Genomic DNA, 19,192 nt, shown 5'->3' with positions numbered 1-19,192 from the left:
AAGCAGTTCAGCCCACTCCCAAAGAGTTACAGAACGGACTCAATTTAGCCCTTTTACTCTAATATTACTGCGTTTGACAGTAAGGACAACAGGATCGGACATAGATGAGTTTGCTAAAAGTAAAGAAAATAACTAGATGCAACAACAGAATAAAAGGCTTGGTATTCAAGGATTTTATTAGTGGGGACTGGGGGAGGGGGAAAGCTGAGAAGAGAGAGAAAGAGAAACACTTCCATGAAGTTCATGCTCTGCTGATTCGCCTCAACCATCATCTTTTGATATCAGCCCAAACCAGGGAGGGGACAGGGCTTGTAAAAATGAGATTTATAAAAACTGATGTTTTACATTACTGTAAATGTAAAGAAGCTGACAGCATGCATTCCCGTCTCTGCCAGCCAGGAATCCCCAAGTACATATGCAAGAATGAGAAAGGAAGAGGAAATGTGAAATTTCATAGTTATCTAGATATTAAGGCCAGAAGGGAACATTAGCCCATCTAGACTGACCTCCCCATATAATACCAGGCCATTAATTACATTTATCATGACAAGCACTGAGTTTCCATCTCAAGGTAACCAATTGCCAATTAATCCAAGTTAGCTGACATTTGCACATGCTTGTCTGGATGCTTTGCAAGCCTTTGTTTCCCTGCATCTTGTTTGTGGAGTATACAGACTAACATGCAAAAGTATTTAGCTAAACTCAGTTTAATTAGCTATTAATTATCTTGGGAAACTTAAGTGTAGGCAAACCTATTTGATGTGTTTAAAATCATTTGTTTAAAATTATTTGATGTGGTGTAATCCCACAGTCCAGAGTTCGGGTGTATCAGGTCAACAACTATGGACTCTCCTAGCATTTCTTGCACTAGAATTTAAGACAGCTTTAAAATAAACCTCAAACGCCAATAGTATCCAACACATATGGCTACGAAGATAACCTATAAAATGGGAGCATTTCAATTTTACCACATCTATACAGGAGAAGCAGACAAAAATTCTGCTCAAAAATACTAAATACCACAAGGTAAAAGCCTTGGCACTCAGTCAGGAAGGGCAAGAGGGGTTTTTTTCCTGAAAAAAAACCCAAACAAACAAACAAACAAAAAAGCCCCAAATTGCACCTTATATAAATATCCTGCACTTCACCACGTCCCACACAGAATTTCTGAACAATTCACAGCCTGTAACGACAAGCCACAACATACTTTCCTGGTACCTTGCACAGCCCAAATTCTGCACATGCACAAAACATCACACCGCCCATTACCCAACTAAACATGCACACAAACAGCAACAGAGCTCCAAAACCAAGACCTGTGCCTTTGTCTAAGGCTCCGCAGTTCGTATCTCTTCCCTCTCACTCGCTGGCACGCATGCAGAATGGCCACCCATGAGCCTGGGAGCTTATCATCCTTACTGACCCCAGTTCTTACCGAAAGTTCTCCACAGCACAGGATCATTACAACAAAATTTACAAAAAAGGGTCTGATTCATTCATTTATTTTAGTCGAGAGAAAAGTCTTCGTTAAAGTCAACAGGCTTTGGCTAAGTCCCAAAAAGAGTTGACTGGATTCTTCATTAGATCAGAGAGGAAAGGTAAAATTTGGGGACACCTGCATCCACATCCATTTAAATCAAATTCAACCCTGCATGAATTGACAAGCATGATGTTTTTTGTATTCATAAAGTGTCTACACTAATACAATTCAATTAAAATGAACTACCAGTTTTAAGTGGGCTAGATCTGATCACAATAATTTACACTCAGGCTTGAAACCCAGTTCTGCTGTCACACATTTGTGCAGGCTCCCAGTAAAATCTTCAAAGCAAGAATATATTTAAGTCCATGATCTTGCCTAGCACCAATTAATCCTGTAACTGCTCTATGCCTCTGGAAACTGTGTAATCTGCCTGTGCCTCAGTTCCTCCCCCACTCCCCTGTGACACCTATCCTGCTCTGTATTAGTGCATTATCATCTCCAGATGTACGTACAGATACATTTTAGTTTTAAAAGTGATGCACGAATAGAGAAGATAACAAAACTATGAGTGAATTATTGGCAGCTGATTCCTGCAGGCTTCTCTAAAAAAACCCGAGCCTGTGTCAATAAAGCACATTTCATCTGACAGCTTTTCTCTAACCAGATGCGTAAAATGACAACCAGGTGCAGCCGAGGAGCGAGGCAGAGGGTGAGCCCATCAGACAGAGCATGCTGCACAACTGGAGAGGAGAACGCCTTGCCAGACACATCCTCTCTTACAGGAAGTGGAACAGGTTCTCTGATACCTAAAGCAGACTTGATCTTATTCAAAGTTAGTCAATGCTTGATCAGCTTCTTCGATATGACTTACCTGGATGTTGTATAGAATGTCTTTTTTTTTTTTTTAAAGATCAGGAATCAGAGTAACAGAACCCAGCAAAAATCGTCTATTAAAAAGACACCGAGAACATACAAACATACACTAAATAGATACTAAATAGAATCTTTCCCTCTGCCTTGAGTCCTTTTCAGTGAAATATTACAGAACCAACCCAAAGAAAATAAAGATATTCAGTGTGAAGCATTCATACAGAAACGTTTAATATGCAAGAATGTAAAACCAGAAAACACATGGCATCTTTGGAGGTCTCCTGCTGGCAATGAATGTAAGTGGGATTCTTAATCACATCCTTAAGAGGCCTTGTCCACAAATGTGCTGTTTAGTCACAAGCCACAGATATTTGTCATGGGAGCAGTTAACCAACCTGGCGTACCAAGAGCCCAACTCAGGCAATTATTATAAAGGTCCACATAGCTCCAGGTGGAAGAACAGTCCTTTACCAGCACACCCACTACAAGTGCACCTATTTCCACCCCAGAAACAGACACTTCTGGGTCAGTTGAAGTGTTTGGACTGGACTGTACTTTTAGGAGCAAAAAGTCAAGATCTCTTTCATTTCCCAGAAGGCACTGCACACCCAGCCTTCTGCAGTCCCAGGCAAGTCCTGCAAAGTTTTACAAGTGCTCCTTTTCGCTCTACTTTTCAATAAAACGTAATTAAATAGCAACTGTTGGCTAGCTGCACCTGAGACATATAACACCTTAAGGGAATAACTAATCAATGTGCAATATAAGTTATCCAGCAACTGACTCTGAGTTGAAGAAACTGGCTACAGTAAGATTATGAATAGTGGGTCGCTTCCCACAAACTTTACATGTAGTTCACACTCATTTCCCTTGTTTCATCTTTCCACGTCTTTCTTTTGAATAAAAGTTTCTTCGCAGCACCCCATTTAAGACACACATTGAAGGATGTAAATAAAAAGTGCACATGCTCTCCTATTCTGCAGTCCAAACTCAGTACGGAGAAGGAAAGGTAGGACTGGGAACCACTGTTCAGGCAGTAACTCCCGTTTCCCATTTCAAGGTGTAATTGCATCCCTAGAGCGGCCACAAAAGAAACATGCTATCCGTAATGCCGCACAGGTGTTGTACCTGGTAGGGTACAAAAAAGGAGTGGTCTCCACCATTACATTTAAGTTATTCCCAAGAGGCAAAACGCACTATTCTACTATCCGCGGGCCCCGGTGCAGCATGCTCATAGGGTGAACAAGGTCATGCGTTGCAGCATTGCTCATCAGCCAGCTGTGCTAACTGCAGCACTCTTCAACGCCCTGTCTCCAATATAAGCTCATCTCTTTGTGTGAATGAGCCCAACACAACAGTTCTTCTGGAAGGATTTCAAAGGGGATACTATAGAAATGCTATATGATGGGGGAAACAAGGTTTCTTCTGGATAATGCACCCTCCTTGAATACAAGAAATACAGGAATTGAGTTCTGTGCATGGATGCAATGCCACTAGCTCATGGCCACAGAGAATGTCCATGGATGAATCATCTAGAGTAACATCACAGTGACCAGGAATATAAGATACAATTTACTACAGAGAATACAAACTAAAGTTCAAACATCACTGTGAGTTGAGAAAAGATGCACAAATTTCAGCAGAATTTAAAAAGCTGTATACAATTTGGTATCTATTAGCAGCAGACGAGGCACTGTGCTGAAAAGTTCAGGCCGCTGCTAGGCAGAGCTCACTGCTGCTGCTCCATTAATACATTAATAACCCAGGCAGGTTTGGGGATAATGGCCTTGCAAGCACATGGAGCATTTAATTTGATTTTTTTATCTGATTCACTTTATTCAGGTTTATTTTCTTATTGATCACAAACCTTTGTATAACTTCTCCACAGCTCTACAAAGTGTAAATAACAGTTAATATTTGTTGTCCCCACTTTTGTTCTTTCAGTGAGCAAATCCATTCTTACAGACCCTGCATATCTACCTTTTACCAAACCCAGCATTTTCTCCATTTCTCCAAAACAATTTATCTTGAGCTTATGCTGAAGAATAGAAATGTGGGATTCCAATATTTTCTCTTAATCCGCTGACAGATGGAGTCAAAGCAAAAAAAAAACCACACAAAAATTCAGCCAGTAGTTTACATTTCAGGGACCTATTGAACTCTCGAGAAGTGAAAGCATATACATATGAAAACATATACAACTATTCGTCCCTTTAAAGTCTTGCAATTTCCATCAGCATCTTGCCTTCTGCAAGATCCTCACCTGGGTTTCTGTATGTTTTTAACTCCTCATCTCGCCAACTAAAAACTGAAAATAACACATTATACTATTTAAAAGCTAGAATTCCCAGCTCTTTTTGTGGAGCACAAAGTACTAGTCGCTGAAACATTCCCAGCTTAGAATTTTTAACCAGAATTATAAAGAGAAAGTAATTAAAATAGCAAGAACAGAGCTACATCACCGTATTGGGAAGCCCAGCTACCCAGGGCACATAGAACAACTATCTTCTAGCCTTTGTCGATTGAGAGATATCATTTCTCAAAGCTCTTGTTGCCCTCCTGCCCACCAATTAGCTGTGGGTGTTTTTGTCACTGAATCAAGATTTAACATAACAACTCCCAAACCGAGGAACTGTTTAATTCCTGACACTGGATGTGGCTTCACTAATGTTGCTACCACCTCTTCTTTGCCTCTTTCTTGCCCTTGAGGTAATTTTTGGTGACATTTTCACGATATCCACTTCTAACCTTCCTCCCCCTTGAAAACATACATAGAAATATGAATGGCAGGCATGCAATCTGTGCAGAGACACAGCACAGAAACTTGCACCTTGCACTCTTTTTCTATGTAAATAATGCAAGGATCCTGCGGGAACATGCCAGGGATTGGAATTTTTAATTAATGGGTCTCTTTAATGTGCAAATCAGGAGCAGATTGCAAATTCTGACTTGCATTGATTATGAAAAACATTAATTGAACGTGCAAGACCCCAAACAGAGGCAACATCTCAAACCCTGGACTAGACTGGAAGATACGGTGCAAGAGAATACAAATGTATCTTGGAGAAACAGACCACTCCAGGCGGCAGCACCTCAGAAACGTAAGCTGTGGGAGTTCACGTGTGCAGTGCATTAAAGGTTAAACATTTGCACTGCATTCAGAGCGCAGCCACTGTAATTTCAGTATTAAAAACCACTCAGACTTTCTCCATGGATGCAAAACAGGAATAAACATGAGCTCCATGACCACAGTTCGGTCTCCAATTTGTATGTAAAAAGGGTGACAGAAAAAAATCCGGAATATAATTAAAGATTTAAAAAAAAAAAAAAAAAAAAAGGGCAAGAAAAAGTAAGACAGTGCAAACAAAGCAATGCTGTCTCTTTAAACAGAAATTCATCCTATATAAATTATGGCCATAAACTTTTCCTGCAGTGCAGCCTAATTAATTCTTGTTCTATACACAAAGGGAAATGCTGGGTGACAAATGGGTGTGAAGCCTGAAAGCTGCCAGGTCTGCAAAACATTTTCTACTTCAATTTATAAGCAATTTTGCAGTAAATCATCCACCAGAACCCGAGATCTCAGGAATCCAAGACTGTCCAAAGCGTGTTGTATCATTTTTTAAAAAAAATTATTTCATAAAAGATTACAAAAATAATAAATTAAACACTTGAGGTTTTGTAACCTTCAATCTTAAAATTTGGAAAACAAGCATGACCTTACCATTTTCATTTGGCTTTAAAACTGCAAATGTATAAAGCACTGCTCTCTACTCTTTAACACAATTATACTCGAACCCTTAGGGAATTTCACTACCACTACTAGCTGCACAGAGGGTTGTCCCAAGCGGGAGACACCAAAGAAGCAAATATACGAAGGACCATTTTCCATTTCAAAAAATTCCTCCTTCCTGTGAGCACAGAGCAGAAATTTCACGAGCGATGGAAGGACTTGGGACAAATTACTGAAAGCATTCTGGGGCAGCTTTCAAAGAGATGTGAGGGACTTGTCCAGGACCTCAGAGAGAGCTGGGTGCTGAGACCTCTCTGTGCCCTGCTGCCTTCAGCAGGCTACAGTTTACACCGAGAGTCTGGATTTTTGGCACCAACTGCTTTGGTGCAGCTTGAACACCAAATCATTTCCTCCTATTCAATGAAGGTGATGAAAGCATGCCAAATTTATTCTGTGGATTTGGAAAGAAGTGCTGAGGCTTCCCTGAAAGGAGATCATCATCCAGTCCAAAACAGTGTCAATGTCATGATTATCCCAAATCCTGTCCAAGGCTGAAGCACATCACGTACAAGGGAATGAACTCAATGTTCAGTATTTACAAAGTCCTGTCTTCCACTCATCTTTAAACTTACTCATGCACAGTTCTTCTTATTTTTCCTGTCTGGGGAATGGGATCCTACCCACAAGCTGGTAATACAATTGGGATGAGAACTCAGGAGTTCAGAGATGTTTACCCAGCCCACTATCTCACCATTCAGAATCGAGTAAAAAAGTTTATTTTTATAGAAGCCACTAAACCACTTGATCAGCTAACAATTAGGACTTTTACTGGAAGCTGATTTATAATAAGTGAGATTTTTCCCCCCTCTCATAAATCAAGGTGCATCAATTCATGAAAGAATGTTAAATACATCATTATCATGTATATTTTCAGAAAGGACTCAGTTTCACCTCCTGAATTGACAGGTCACAGCCCTGTTATCCAGGCAGAAGCTCTGTGAATGAAGACGTAACACAGCTCAGACTGCCCATGGGGTAAAGCTCTAGCTGTTGATTAGACATGAATTCCTCTCCCAGGGCCCAACACAGCAAAGAAAGAGAGAAATGGGTCTTTGCCACATAATACCAACTACATCCCTAGTCTTTCATAAGATCTTCATGTATAAGTTTACTCCTTATTTCATGCCTGGCACTTTGTAACTTCCGGAAAGAGCATTTTTGCAGGGCAGTGAAAGATAGCTGCACTGGACAATGGTGTAGCTCATCAAAAATTACTATTTGTTGTAACCTACTTTACTGTACAATTACAGATTGTATTTTAAAAGAATAGAAATAAAAAAAGTGAATATAACTTTGGTCCTTTAGAGAATGCTGGAAAACATGAAACAAGGGTAGTAGTAGCAGAATGTTCCTAAATTCATTACTTCCCGTCTGCTAGTCTGAGCGCTTCCTCTGCTAACTTTGCCCAGGTCACTTCAGCTTTATTTTCTTGCTGTCTTCACAGATGAAATACAGAACACAAACCCAGGCTATCAGGAACATCAGAGTGTACTATTGCAACTTTCCCGCCCAGACTTCTCTATGAGAAGAGGGCAGGGAGGGAATCACTGGGTAGTTATCAACAGTGGATTTTCCTTTAGTGTTCTGGACAACTGAAAGATGAGCCTCTCTGCTGTACTGTGTACAGTATTATACTCCACGTTCTTGGATGTATTTTGCTTATGGGAAATATCAAAATGTCAACCATTGTTTCTGTTAAAGGTCTTTAATGATATTGCATTTTAGACCTGTAATGAAACATGGTGCTCGGTGCAGTTTGTAATGCATCTCATTAAATACATTAATAACATGTATTTCACTGAAAGGTCAGCTTAGTATTATTGGGAGTTCGCCTTTTTTCCCTTAATCACTTCGTTTAAAGCAGCAGAGCTAACTTTAAAATATAAAGTATCTCACCTGCTGTAACTCCAGATAAGCTGATTAGCTACCATGTTCAGATCAGGTATAAGCCGTAAGATGATAGTCAAAACTTGGTGTAGGGGCAAGATTCAGGGTCAAGTTCGATGATGGTGAAAGTTCCTAATCCAGTTTTAAGATGACTTGTGCCAGCCCAGCCCCAAATTTCTCAATGCGCAGGTATCACTACAGCATATACAAACTGGCACATCATGTTGCTGAATGGATATACAACCACAGCAAACCAGACGGTTCAGATGACATCTCTGATGTTTAGCATGAAGGGCTATAGACACCGCTACAGTGTTTCCCACCAACTGGTTCACATAAGGGGGCTTCTCGGGTGCTCACCTACAGAGCTGAAAGGTTCTGGAAAGTATCTCAAGATTGCGAAAGAAGAAATAGAAGGGAAAGGGATAACCAACCTGGCAAGCTTTAAAATGCTACTGGGCTTATCTTTATTATTCAAAATCACTGGAAGAATATCCTATGAAGTTTATTCATTTCTGATTAGTGGGATTAGAAAAAAGAACAATCTGTGTATAAACGTTGTCATCTGTGTGGTTTTTGACAGAAAACAACAAACATGTCAGGGAGAAATGGACACCAACTGATACCTGCAGTAATCTGTATTTATTTCTGAGGATAACATACCAGACATTTTATCTCCCTGCACATTTACCTTCAGGCCAGTAAAAAAAGGTGTCCAATTCTAAAAATTAAATACACCCACAATACACTGAAGTTGAGTACTTTGCACTTATCAACTGCAGCATGCACATTGTATTTGCCATATTGGAGAATCTCCTACAAATCTCATCAGATCCGTATCATTAATAGTGATCCTAAGAAATAAACAGATGAAGCAGCTCCAAGCTGAAAAGATATTTGCTGTTGATTTAACAGCACCGGCCCTCTCCTTTGGGCTACATTACTCCTAGTTAGGGCAAATCTTTGCATCCACTGACCCAGCACAAAATTGGTACCGCAAGGTGTCTCTGGACAAAGCAGCATCCCAACTCTGCACCAAAGAGCAATAACCAAACCAATTATTTCTACGATACAGCATGACACTTAAATTTGATAAGCAAACTTCAATCCCGACGTGAACTAGAAATAGCAGCAGGACCTGAGCTGAGGCTTTTCAACATTACGTAAGTGACGACAGGCCACCAGCAGAGATCAGCTAGGCATACACAGACATGGGTGATAGGAGGCATTTCCTTTGTCTGGGTAGGAAACAGGTTTTGGTTTCTGTTTGTACAGTACCTAATTAATGATCAAGGCAATACAAACCGACAGCTAATACTACAGACACATGCAACTCAAAGCCCTCACTTTCCCACTAACAATTCCCCACAGAGGCAAAATGTACTGGCTACAGCAGAGTCTACCCAAAGTAGAAAGACTGAAGAATTCTTACAGTTCTCGACAGCGTTGTCAAATTCTTGTCCACCTTCCTTTCTGAAGATTGGGTAAGTGTCTGGCTGTGGAAGCCGGTTGGCTGTTACGAGCGCCTTCTGCATCTTGATTCTCCCTTCCAATAGTTGATCCCACAGTGCTTCATAACAAAGAGGAAATAAAACAATTATTTAGCAAGCCAAAGCACTTGCTCCTTGTGAAGGAGCTGTTGACTTAACAGCACAGGCCCTCTCCTTTGTGCTACCTTACTCCTGGTTAGGGCAAATCTTTGCATGCACTGACCCAGCACAAAACTGGTACCGCAAAGTGTCTCTGGACAAAGCAGCATCCCATCCTATGATCCTGACTGCAATTTTGTGATCCACAAAAAAATAATGCTCCCTTTGCTTGACTGTTTAAAAGGACATTCTGCAAATGGAGGTTTGATAGTTTAATAGGACAGATAGGAAGAAATTGCATTCCGTATTACATTTTGAAAAGAAACAGAAGCGGTATCAGCATCACTGCACAGCACTACCACTGTAGGAAGTCCCCATCCCCACCAATACTACAAGTACATTTAGTACTGGTTCAATTAAACCAGTGGATAAATACACTTCATAACATGAGATTTTGTAGCAGCAGTGACAGCAGCTTGCATAGCAGATTTGGCAGAACATTTGCAAATGACTAGGGCTGCTGTAGCATGCACATGCAGTATGCTAACAGCATGTTAACATGCTGAAGTGGCTCCTAACGTGGCCAGTTTCCATAGTGTCAGCAAGGTGAAAGTCTTGTCAAAATACAAAGCAAACGTGCACAAACCTAGCTGGTTCTTCACAGCTTTTCCTTTCTCTACTTCTTCAGCCTCTTGTCCTTTTGAGAATGTCATCATCCCCCCATCATCTTCGCCGTCTTTGGTTTCCGTTATATTGTCATGGTTTTCACTCCCATATTCCTCCTCCTCATCTCCTTCTTCCATGCTGGCATCATCTTCATCTTCCCCTTCACTGCTTCCTACATCATCCATCCCCTCTGTAAATTTCTCAAAGTCGGTGATATTCTGGAAACTGAACTTCGATGCCTTGGCCTTGACAGATGGATCTGTCTCTTCATCATCTTTGAAGTCATCCTCCTGGTCACTGCCAGCACTGCTGGGTTTCTCCTTTGTTTTAGTGCCTAAGCTGCCATTCTCTTCTGAATCTTCACTGCCGCTGTACCATTCATCTAATGCTTCTTCAGCTAAAGAGACAAAAAGTTAATTTACTTACCAGCAAAATGTGCCACTTTGCAGTATGCATCATCAATCGCTACAGGTTTGGGCTATCTGAGCTCCAAACTCCGATTTATCTGTGTATGATGTTACTCTCTGTTTTGCCTAAATAATGGAAACACCGGGCCATATTCACAAAAAGATCTCAGCTCACATTTTCTGCAGCAATGATTAGTAGATCCACGGCTTAGCTTTCCCATGAAACAGTGACACGATAAGCAAACAAGGTGGTCAGAATTCACTATATGCATTTTTTAAATGAGAATCTCTATATACTTGCAGGCCCTGAGATATATTGGCTTAAATATGGGAGCTGTTTCTTTTCCTCCACACAGTGTTCAGTCAGTGCACTGAACCTCACCTTACACTTAGTCATACTCTTTCCTCTACCTGCAGAAGTGACCTCCTCTTTGAGATTTCCCCTTCCCTCAGGCCAAAAAATATGGCCTGAATTTCAGGAAGGCACTTCAAGACGATGTCCAACTTAACTGTACCCATTCATTGCCCTGTAACAGGGCCCTAAAATTTGTCATCTCAGTTCACATGGCACTAGCTCAGCTAACATGCTAACATCAAATTGTGAGTAGTCTAAAGGGGAAAGAAATGAGATTTCTTACCAGATCCTTCTTCAGACAGAGCATCTCCCCAGAGTTCTTCTTGCAAAGCTTTGCGAGACGTAGCTTTTCCACTGTACCTTTTATCAGCTTCCAAGAGAGAGGCTGAAGCTTTTTTCCGTATATTACCAACAGGGAGAATGTCATCTGCAGTTTCATCCTCAAATTTGTCAATCACTTTAGCGACTGTAGCTGTGGGGAAAAAAAAGGCGGGGGAAGGGTATCTAAACTGAACTGAACTTCAGACTAGAAGAACTAGCTGCAGGAAGGAGCCATGGAAAACTCCTCATGCTCTACAAATAAAAATATACTGCAAAGGTAAGCTGGATGGCAACACGGCCTCACATAAGAGTCTGGCTTTTAGACTCTGAGAGAGAGCAAGGCTCTTCCCTGCCTGGTGAAGGAAAGCCAGTACACTAATTTTCTGCAAAGCGGGAAAGGTTGCTGGGGAATCAAAGGCAGAGAAAAAGCCTCAAAGCTGGGTTTTGTGTAGAGCAGCACCAGTCCTGCCTAGAAACTACTGAGTAAAGCAATACTTAAGATCTAGCAGAAGAGATAAGACAGCTCCAAGGGTATTTTTCAGAAAACATCCTGTGACTTCTCTGCAGCCAGAGGTGTTCTCTCACCTGCCAGGTTAACCTTTGCAGGAGGAAGGGAGATGTTAGACAAACTGACCAATTCCAACCCCCCTCTCAGTACTCTGGTCTTCTCCACATACAGGTTTGGTACCACAGGGCTCACCTGCAAAGTGGAGATGGATGTTTATTAACAAACACCAAAAATCTTGCTGAATTATTTTTTTTGAATGAACACTGCCTACATTCACACCTTCTTCCCTGCCTCTTCTTTATTTTAGAGAACCCGCACAGAGCGCTAGACAAACTAAGCCTATCCAAGCCCTTCCACAGATTCATGAGGGTCTCATGAGAAGTGTAGTCCTCTGGGTGGAAGACTCAGTAAAGCTGGAATGCCTGCACTCGCTTCACGCTTACAGATTAAATGAGGAAAACTGCAATTCAGTTGCACTTTGGCCTCTTGCTATATATATGATCCACATAAATACGTAAACATTTTAGAATGGCTAAAGAGAGAACATAATTTCACTGTGGTTATTACCCTCTTTCATACCCATCTTCTCCAGGACACAGGAATGGAGCAGTCCAGCAAAGAGAACACATCATACCACACTCCCTCCTTATTTTCATTCATGTGCAAGACACCCTGTATGCAAAATTACAGGGTTAGCTTTGTTCAACCAATTGAGTGATCCAACTGGCTGAACATCACTAAGTGCTCTTTTAATGTGTGTTTGGAAATGTTAATGCCTCACACATAGTGTTTACTTGAGGCAGGGGGGAAGCAAAAAAAATCTCTTGCTCATAACGAAAGCAACAGGATCAGGTCTAAATATAGTCACTCCAGCTACAAGAGGATGGCAAGATGCGCGGCACCAAGGAATGACTGGGCAAGAGGGGCAGATGCAGAACGACCTGTGGCACTCGATGGATCTTCTGGCATTGTGAGTCTTGGCACCACTAAAGTATGAAGTCTGAAACTAAATCATGATTACTAAAATGGGAAAATGCCTCTGCTGACCGCATTAATTTCCTCAATGGTTACTTCGATGTTGCTTACAAGATACTATCGCTCTCACATACACTTGCATAGAAGAACCAGGCCAGCTGGCACAACCTCTACCATGACTGGTGCCTAGTTCCTCCTAAAGCCAGCCGCTGTCGGCGTGTGACGGTGAACTCGCTGTCTCTAAGAGATGAATGCAGGAACCGTGCGACAGATGTGCCCCAGAGATGAGTCCTGCCCCACGGTCTCCTGACCGGTGGGAAGGCTCTGCCCTGCGGAGGGTAAGTCAAGGAAAACACAGGGACCAGCCTGGGCACTGAGAAGATGACACTGCCACCTACATGTCACGGGGCAAGGGATGAACGTCTCAAAACACCCACAACTAAGGCAAAAAGAGCGGGATTAAAAACATAAGTTGGTAATGGGCCGCTGGTAAGCATCAAACAGGAGATGTGCTCGGAGACAGGCGTCACCAGCGCCCGCCGGGCCTCCTCCCCGCTCCCACAGCCGCACCGGCTCCGCTTCACAGGCAGAGGCGAGCGGTCCTGCCCCGACGCTGCGCTTTTATTTCTCTTTTCCCGGTGATTTCCAGCCGGATCCGCTCCCCAGCCTGGCTCCGCAACAGCCCGGCCTGCGGCGGGGCCCGCGCCGGGGCAGCCCTGAGGGGACTCGGCGCTGAGGTAACTCCAGCCGCGGCTCCTGAGGTAACGCCGATCCCTGAGGTAACGCCGATCCCTGAGGTAACCCCGATCTCTGACGTAACCCCGATCTCTGACGTAACCCCGGTCCCTGACGTAACCCCGGTCCCGAAGGCGGGCAGCGCCGGGCGCGGTGCGGCGGGCCGAGCGCCGCTCGCTGTGGGGGCCGCCCGGAGCTGAGGGAGCACAGCGAGGAGACCCGACCTCCGCTGGGGGAGACCGAGGCGCCCAGCGGGGCTGAGGGGGCCGAGCCCCCCGCCATCACCATCATCATCATCATGATCATCATCATCATACCATCACCGCCACGTGCGGCCGGTCCGCCGGCACCCGGCCCGCCCCGGCCCGCCTCCGCCCGCCCCCGCCGGCAGCGGGTATTAAACCCTCCTCCCGGCCCTCCCTCACCTTCCTCCGCGTCGTCCTCGGGGTCGCGTAAGCTGGGCCGGGGGTTGAGCAGCTCCTCCAGCTGCCGCGCTAAGGGCGCCGCCATCTTGTCGAGGGAGGGAGGGAGGGAAGGAGGGGCGGGGCCGCGGGGCGGAGCCTGGGGGCGGGGGCGGGGCCGGCGGCCCGGGACGGGGCAGCGCGGGGCGGAGGGACGGGGCCGGGCCCCGCAGGGTCCTACCGCCCGCCCGCCGGTTGGGAGCGCAGGGTCCCGCCGGGCCCCGCAGGGTCCTGCCGTCCGCCGGTTGGGAGCGCGGGGTCCCGCCGGGCCCGAGCAGGAGCCGGTGCCGGTGCCCGAGGGCGCAGGCGGGGAGAGCGGCCGGGGGGGGGGGGTGAGGGGGAAGGAACCGGCCCAGCGGGTCTCAGGGGCTTCGTGAGCATCCACCCTTTGTCTGGGCTGAGGTGCGTGGGGTGCCCAGCCAGGAGGGACAGGGATAAATAGAAATACCCACAGAGGTACACACGGCCTGGGGAGCGGGGGCTGTCCCAGCATGGGCCGGCTGTCCCAGCCCCTCACCCATCGTTAATGGGGGGGTAATTATAATTGTGTGCATCGGGGCCGTAAGGGTTGCTGTTGGCCCGGTGTTCTGAAGCTGAGCAGCTCTGGGGTAGCAGTTAGTAGTATAAAAGCATTATATAATGCAAAAAAAATCACAACTGTTTCTTCAAGTCAACATTGCACTTTTTTTAGCACCGCTAGCTGCCCAGAACCAAATTAATTCTCTCCTTGTCCCATACGTTAAACACTTTGTGGCCCCTGTTGAAGCCAGGGTCTCCCTTACAGCAGTGAGAGCTGAAAGGCGAGTTCTTTGGTTAACTCCGGTCCTTACACCAGAGTTACACCAGGCTCAGTGAATCCATACCAGCCCCAAAGCTCCCGAGGTGTTTTTGCCCAACTCTGGCCTAGAAGCAGGAGCAAGGCGACGCAGGAGTGACCCGCCGAGAGCGTCAACGAGAAACCGGCTTTTTGGGGGTTTGCCCGCCGAGAGCTTCTCCTGGCCGCTTTGTGGGGTGAGGCAGCCTCAAAGCCCAAGGTCAGACCTGGAATTGGGAAGAGCACTGGAGGCTGGCACCTCTCTTGTTACAAGGGAGCGGGGACGCAGATCACCATCTCAACTCTGAGTTGCAGATGTAGGTCTGAACTTCAGACCCCACTATGAACAGCTTTGGGGGGGGGGGGGGGGTCAGGATTTGGGCTTCCCACCACCAGCGTTGGGATTTTTTGCCTGCGAAGGTGCCAGCAGCAACTCGCAAACACAAGCTGGGTACCGGGTCGAGCCCTTGCTGGGAGACGAATTTACGTAGCCTGCTCGCTCACCCCCTTCTTGTCCGCACAAGACTCTTCCCCGTTCCTCATCTGCTTTCTAAATGCTCTAAAAATTAATCCGGGCACGCTTTCTTTCTAAGGCAGCAGTGTTCAGTGCAGGCAGCTCTCCTACAGAGGGCAGAGGAATATCATCCATCACCGCCGGCTCCAGCAGCCGCGGCTGGGTTACTGGGATGGGACTGGGGGTCCTGGGAGGCACCATGGGAGGAGACCCCTGGAAAAACCCCAGACATCTCACCCCCTTCTCAATAGCCTGTGACTCTCCCTACAGAGCTGTGTGATACTGCGAAGACAATATACAGTTCAATTTATGTAAAAACTAATGTTTACCGAAAATGCACATTTTCATTGCAAACAGAGCCCTTGGATTTTATGCTGTTGAGTATTTCAATCCTGTTTCAACTTTCTTTTGTAGTTTGTAGTTATTTTATCATGGCATGAGTGACAGCTGTAATCCTCTGCATTATATATTATGTGGGTTTGCCATTGCTCCAGCAATGTCAAATTAAGCACTGCCTTTTTTTTTTTTTTTTTTTTTTTAACCAAGACATGGTTTTATAAAACAAGAAACTTGTACAACGACAGGTGTGTAGAGTGTGTCTTCCCTGGCTTTGCTTCTAGGTTTGGTTTTTTTCACTTTGAGTTTGTAGGCATTTTGCTTCCAGAGTAGAAGATGCCATTATAAACAAAGGGAGGAGCCTGGAGAAATAAAAGTGTAGAAAATTAAGTAGCAGAAACAAGTGCTTACCTGAACAGTTACTTGGGAGTAACTAACCACTCCCCAAACCAAAGAACTAGTGCCAAGACCCCCCTGCATCATTGCATTTTCAAACCTCTGCGCTCTTACAGAGTGAAAAAGGGATGTTCTCTAACCTAACAAATAATAAATAGCCCTGTTAATAAAGGGAGAGAGGCTTTTAGTGATGCTTAAATAAAACATACCCAATATAATTAATAAAAAATACACAGTGAGTTGCATTAGTCCTCCGGAGTAAAAAATGGGCTTCTTGAAGTCGAGAACGTTTTTGCCACTCAGGCCAGTGAGATCAGGATTTCACCCACAGAGACTAATGGGACAATTGTTCCGTATAAATCCCGAATCCAGCAACGCATTAAAATTCACGGATGTACAACCGCAAACTCGAGGGCTTCTGACAGAGCTCATAGACCTGTTTCTTTTCCGTCCTCCATCCGTCACTTCTATCGGTGCAAAACAAACGTGGAGGGGGAAAAGCACCCGATGCTCAGCCGTAGGCGTCGCGCACCCCTTCCCGTGCGCGGGGGAGAAGGGGAGAGCCCCCAGGCTCTGGGACTTGCTCGGGGTACCCCAGCTCCGCTGATCAGCACCCAGACGGCTGCAGGAGCTGTTAATTCAAAATTTTTGATAAGGAGATTCAGTCAATATAAAGCGACATCAAACAGCAAACGCAGCGTATGGAAGTCATGGGTTGTTAAAATATTTCACCAAGAGAGCCTCCTGCTTCGCTGTTTATTCTCTCTCTTTTGCCTTTCACTTAGCAGGGTAATTAAATCAGACTCTCAGGCTCGGTTTTAATTTCTGGTTCACATGCCCTCAAACCATGCTGCCGTGGTTTGGACTCATAATCATGCTGGGGAATATTTGTACAAAAATTGTATCAATACATTTTAATTTAAGACGATCATGAAAGCCTTTTTATGCATCACGGTCCGTTCTGTAAAACCCTCTGCCTGTTTATAAACTATAAGCAGAAGCCGTCAACTAACTGACATAATTTCTGTGGCATTTTTCCTCTTAATTTTATTTTTTTATTTACGCGCTTGTTTGCTAAAATGGAAATAACACCCTAAACACAGAGCAGATAAACAAGTGAATTTTGAACAGTCTGTACTACAGAAAAGCACTTTTAATTTCTCACACTCAGCTCCTTTTGCTCCCCTGTATTCGTGGAGCTTGTCATCTTTTAGGAAACTGTCAGATTAGATGGTAGCTTTGGCAGTGAAGGACCGTATCATCCTTGTGTGCCTGCAGAATTACAGGTTATTAATACGAATCCATTTTTCAGAGCATTCCTTTACTTAAATATATAAAGAAAGAAACGGGTTGGCAACGCAAAGCCATCCAGACGCCACCACCGAGTAATTCGCTGCTCGTCTGCGTAGCCTGCGTTCAGCAGCGCCCGGCGCTGGGTCCCTGCCGCCGTGAGCAGAGCGGTGGGAGCGAGGTGGGCTGCAGGCACCGGTCTGCGACGGGATTCCCATAGAGATCCATGGGAATTACACGCGCCAGAGTCGCGTCTACTGAATTTAATTGAATTGCATTATCAACGGCAGAATTTGACCCACATACGGAGGACTGCATGCTGTCCAAAAATAGCTACAAGCCGGAGCTGAGCTTGTCTTTCCGACACTTTGGCTAGCAGATGTAATTTTCCAAACCGACCTTCTTCGTTTCAGTCATACTACCTCATTCAAGATTTTCTTTTTAAATCAGCAAGACAATTTGTCAGTGAAAAAGAGAAAAAAGGAGAGGAAAAAAATCGGGGAGAAGCAGGAAAGAGCACACATCAAACCCATCCACTAAAACAAATTACATAACAGGAAATTTACATTATGTACATAAAAAATCGCTCTCCTTATAAATATTTATTACTATTTTTCTTCCGTGTTTTTATTTACTTCAGTGTTTCTGATATTCCTAACCCATCACTCATTCGAAAAACACAACTGTTTTAAAGATTTAATCAACACTTAATGGTCCTTACATCTGAAAACATAATGAATATTGTGTGTCTGAATAGATGCACAGCCTGAAGATGCTTCCAGCAGATAAGAATTTTAAAGGCCGCCCAGAGACAACTGAAAAACTAGAAGAGAACCTTTTTTTAGACGGAGCCAAAAAGACCTATTTTTTCATCCACAAAAAAAAACCAAATCTCCCCTCGCGAACCCCACGTGCGCGCTCTCCTGCGCACAGAAACGCCCGCACGCCGCTATTCTCGAGACGCTAAGCACCATCACGCGAGGCGGCAGCCTTTGCCGTCAGCTTCGCTCCCGGCGATTCACCGCGACACCTCGGCACGCGTCTCGCTCCAGCTCTGCGGAAGACGGGGGGGTGTTTTCCAGCTCACGTTTACGGTCTGGGCTGCGTGACGATTCTCGCGCCACGTAGCATCCTTTCGACAAAATCACGCCAGACCTGTCCTGCAAACTTGGCCTTCCTCGATTAGCAGAGCTAAGGATTTCATTCCAAACCACGTGAGAGACCGTCGGCCTCTTTAAAGGTTCAGATCCTGCCGGAAGCGAGCTCGTATTAAAACCGATCAGGAAAAAAAAATCTAATTCTCACAGTTGCCAAAAATGCTCTCTAAGCAGCGCACCAAACGTCATCGGAGCGGAGCTATTCCTGAATTTGAAGACAGCCTGTAACAGAAGACTTACGAGAGACCGGTTGTGCCCCTCATCCCCAAGGAGGAACGCGTAGAGGGCCAAGGGGATTCTCCGAGAACCGGACGGTGACACGCACAATAAAACCAGCTACGTGCATCACATTCAGTGATCCCGTGCACAAGTGGTGAAAAGGCTGCCGGAAAATCAGTCGCCCTAAGAGTACCCTTACCATTCCAGTTACAGCAGTCCCAAGCACAGAGATTTAGTAACGTGAAGGTCAGCTAACTGACCTGAAGGCCACATTTACGCTTCAATTTCTGCATTACAATTCCGCATTTAATGAATGAAAAACTCACCAGGCAACAACAAACTTTGCTTTCTAAGCGTGACCCCATGCTCTACAGCTAAAAGCACCACAAATACTATTGAAAAAGAAACAGAAGATAGCA

General features: G+C 44.7%; 1 protein-coding gene across 3 annotated transcripts in view; it reads right to left on the bottom strand.

Moving 5' to 3' along the window:
• AATF (apoptosis antagonizing transcription factor) overlaps window positions 1-14,124 on the bottom strand; it is a 56,867-nt gene extending 42,743 nt beyond the window's left edge. For all 3 annotated transcript variants that reach the window (XM_030028213.2, XM_030028214.2, XM_030028215.2), the window contains exons 1-4: window positions 14,012-14,124; window positions 11,331-11,519; window positions 10,266-10,682; window positions 9,463-9,600 (exon numbers count right to left, since the gene is read on the bottom strand). In XM_030028213.2, coding sequence (XP_029884073.1) covers window positions 9,463-9,600; window positions 10,266-10,682; window positions 11,331-11,519; window positions 14,012-14,096 — 829 coding nt within the window. In that variant the 5' untranslated portion in view covers window positions 14,097-14,124. The remainder of the gene's footprint in view (window positions 1-9,462; window positions 9,601-10,265; window positions 10,683-11,330; window positions 11,520-14,011) is intronic.
• Between the last annotated feature and the right edge of the window lie 5,068 nt (window positions 14,125-19,192).

This window comes from Aquila chrysaetos, chromosome 10 (genome assembly GCF_900496995.4).
Source record: "Aquila chrysaetos chrysaetos chromosome 10, bAquChr1.4, whole genome shotgun sequence".
Lineage (NCBI taxonomy): Eukaryota > Metazoa > Chordata > Aves > Accipitriformes > Accipitridae > Aquila > Aquila chrysaetos.
The sequence above is the reverse complement of the archived record's forward strand: the minus strand, read 5'-3'. Positions and strand labels throughout refer to the sequence as shown.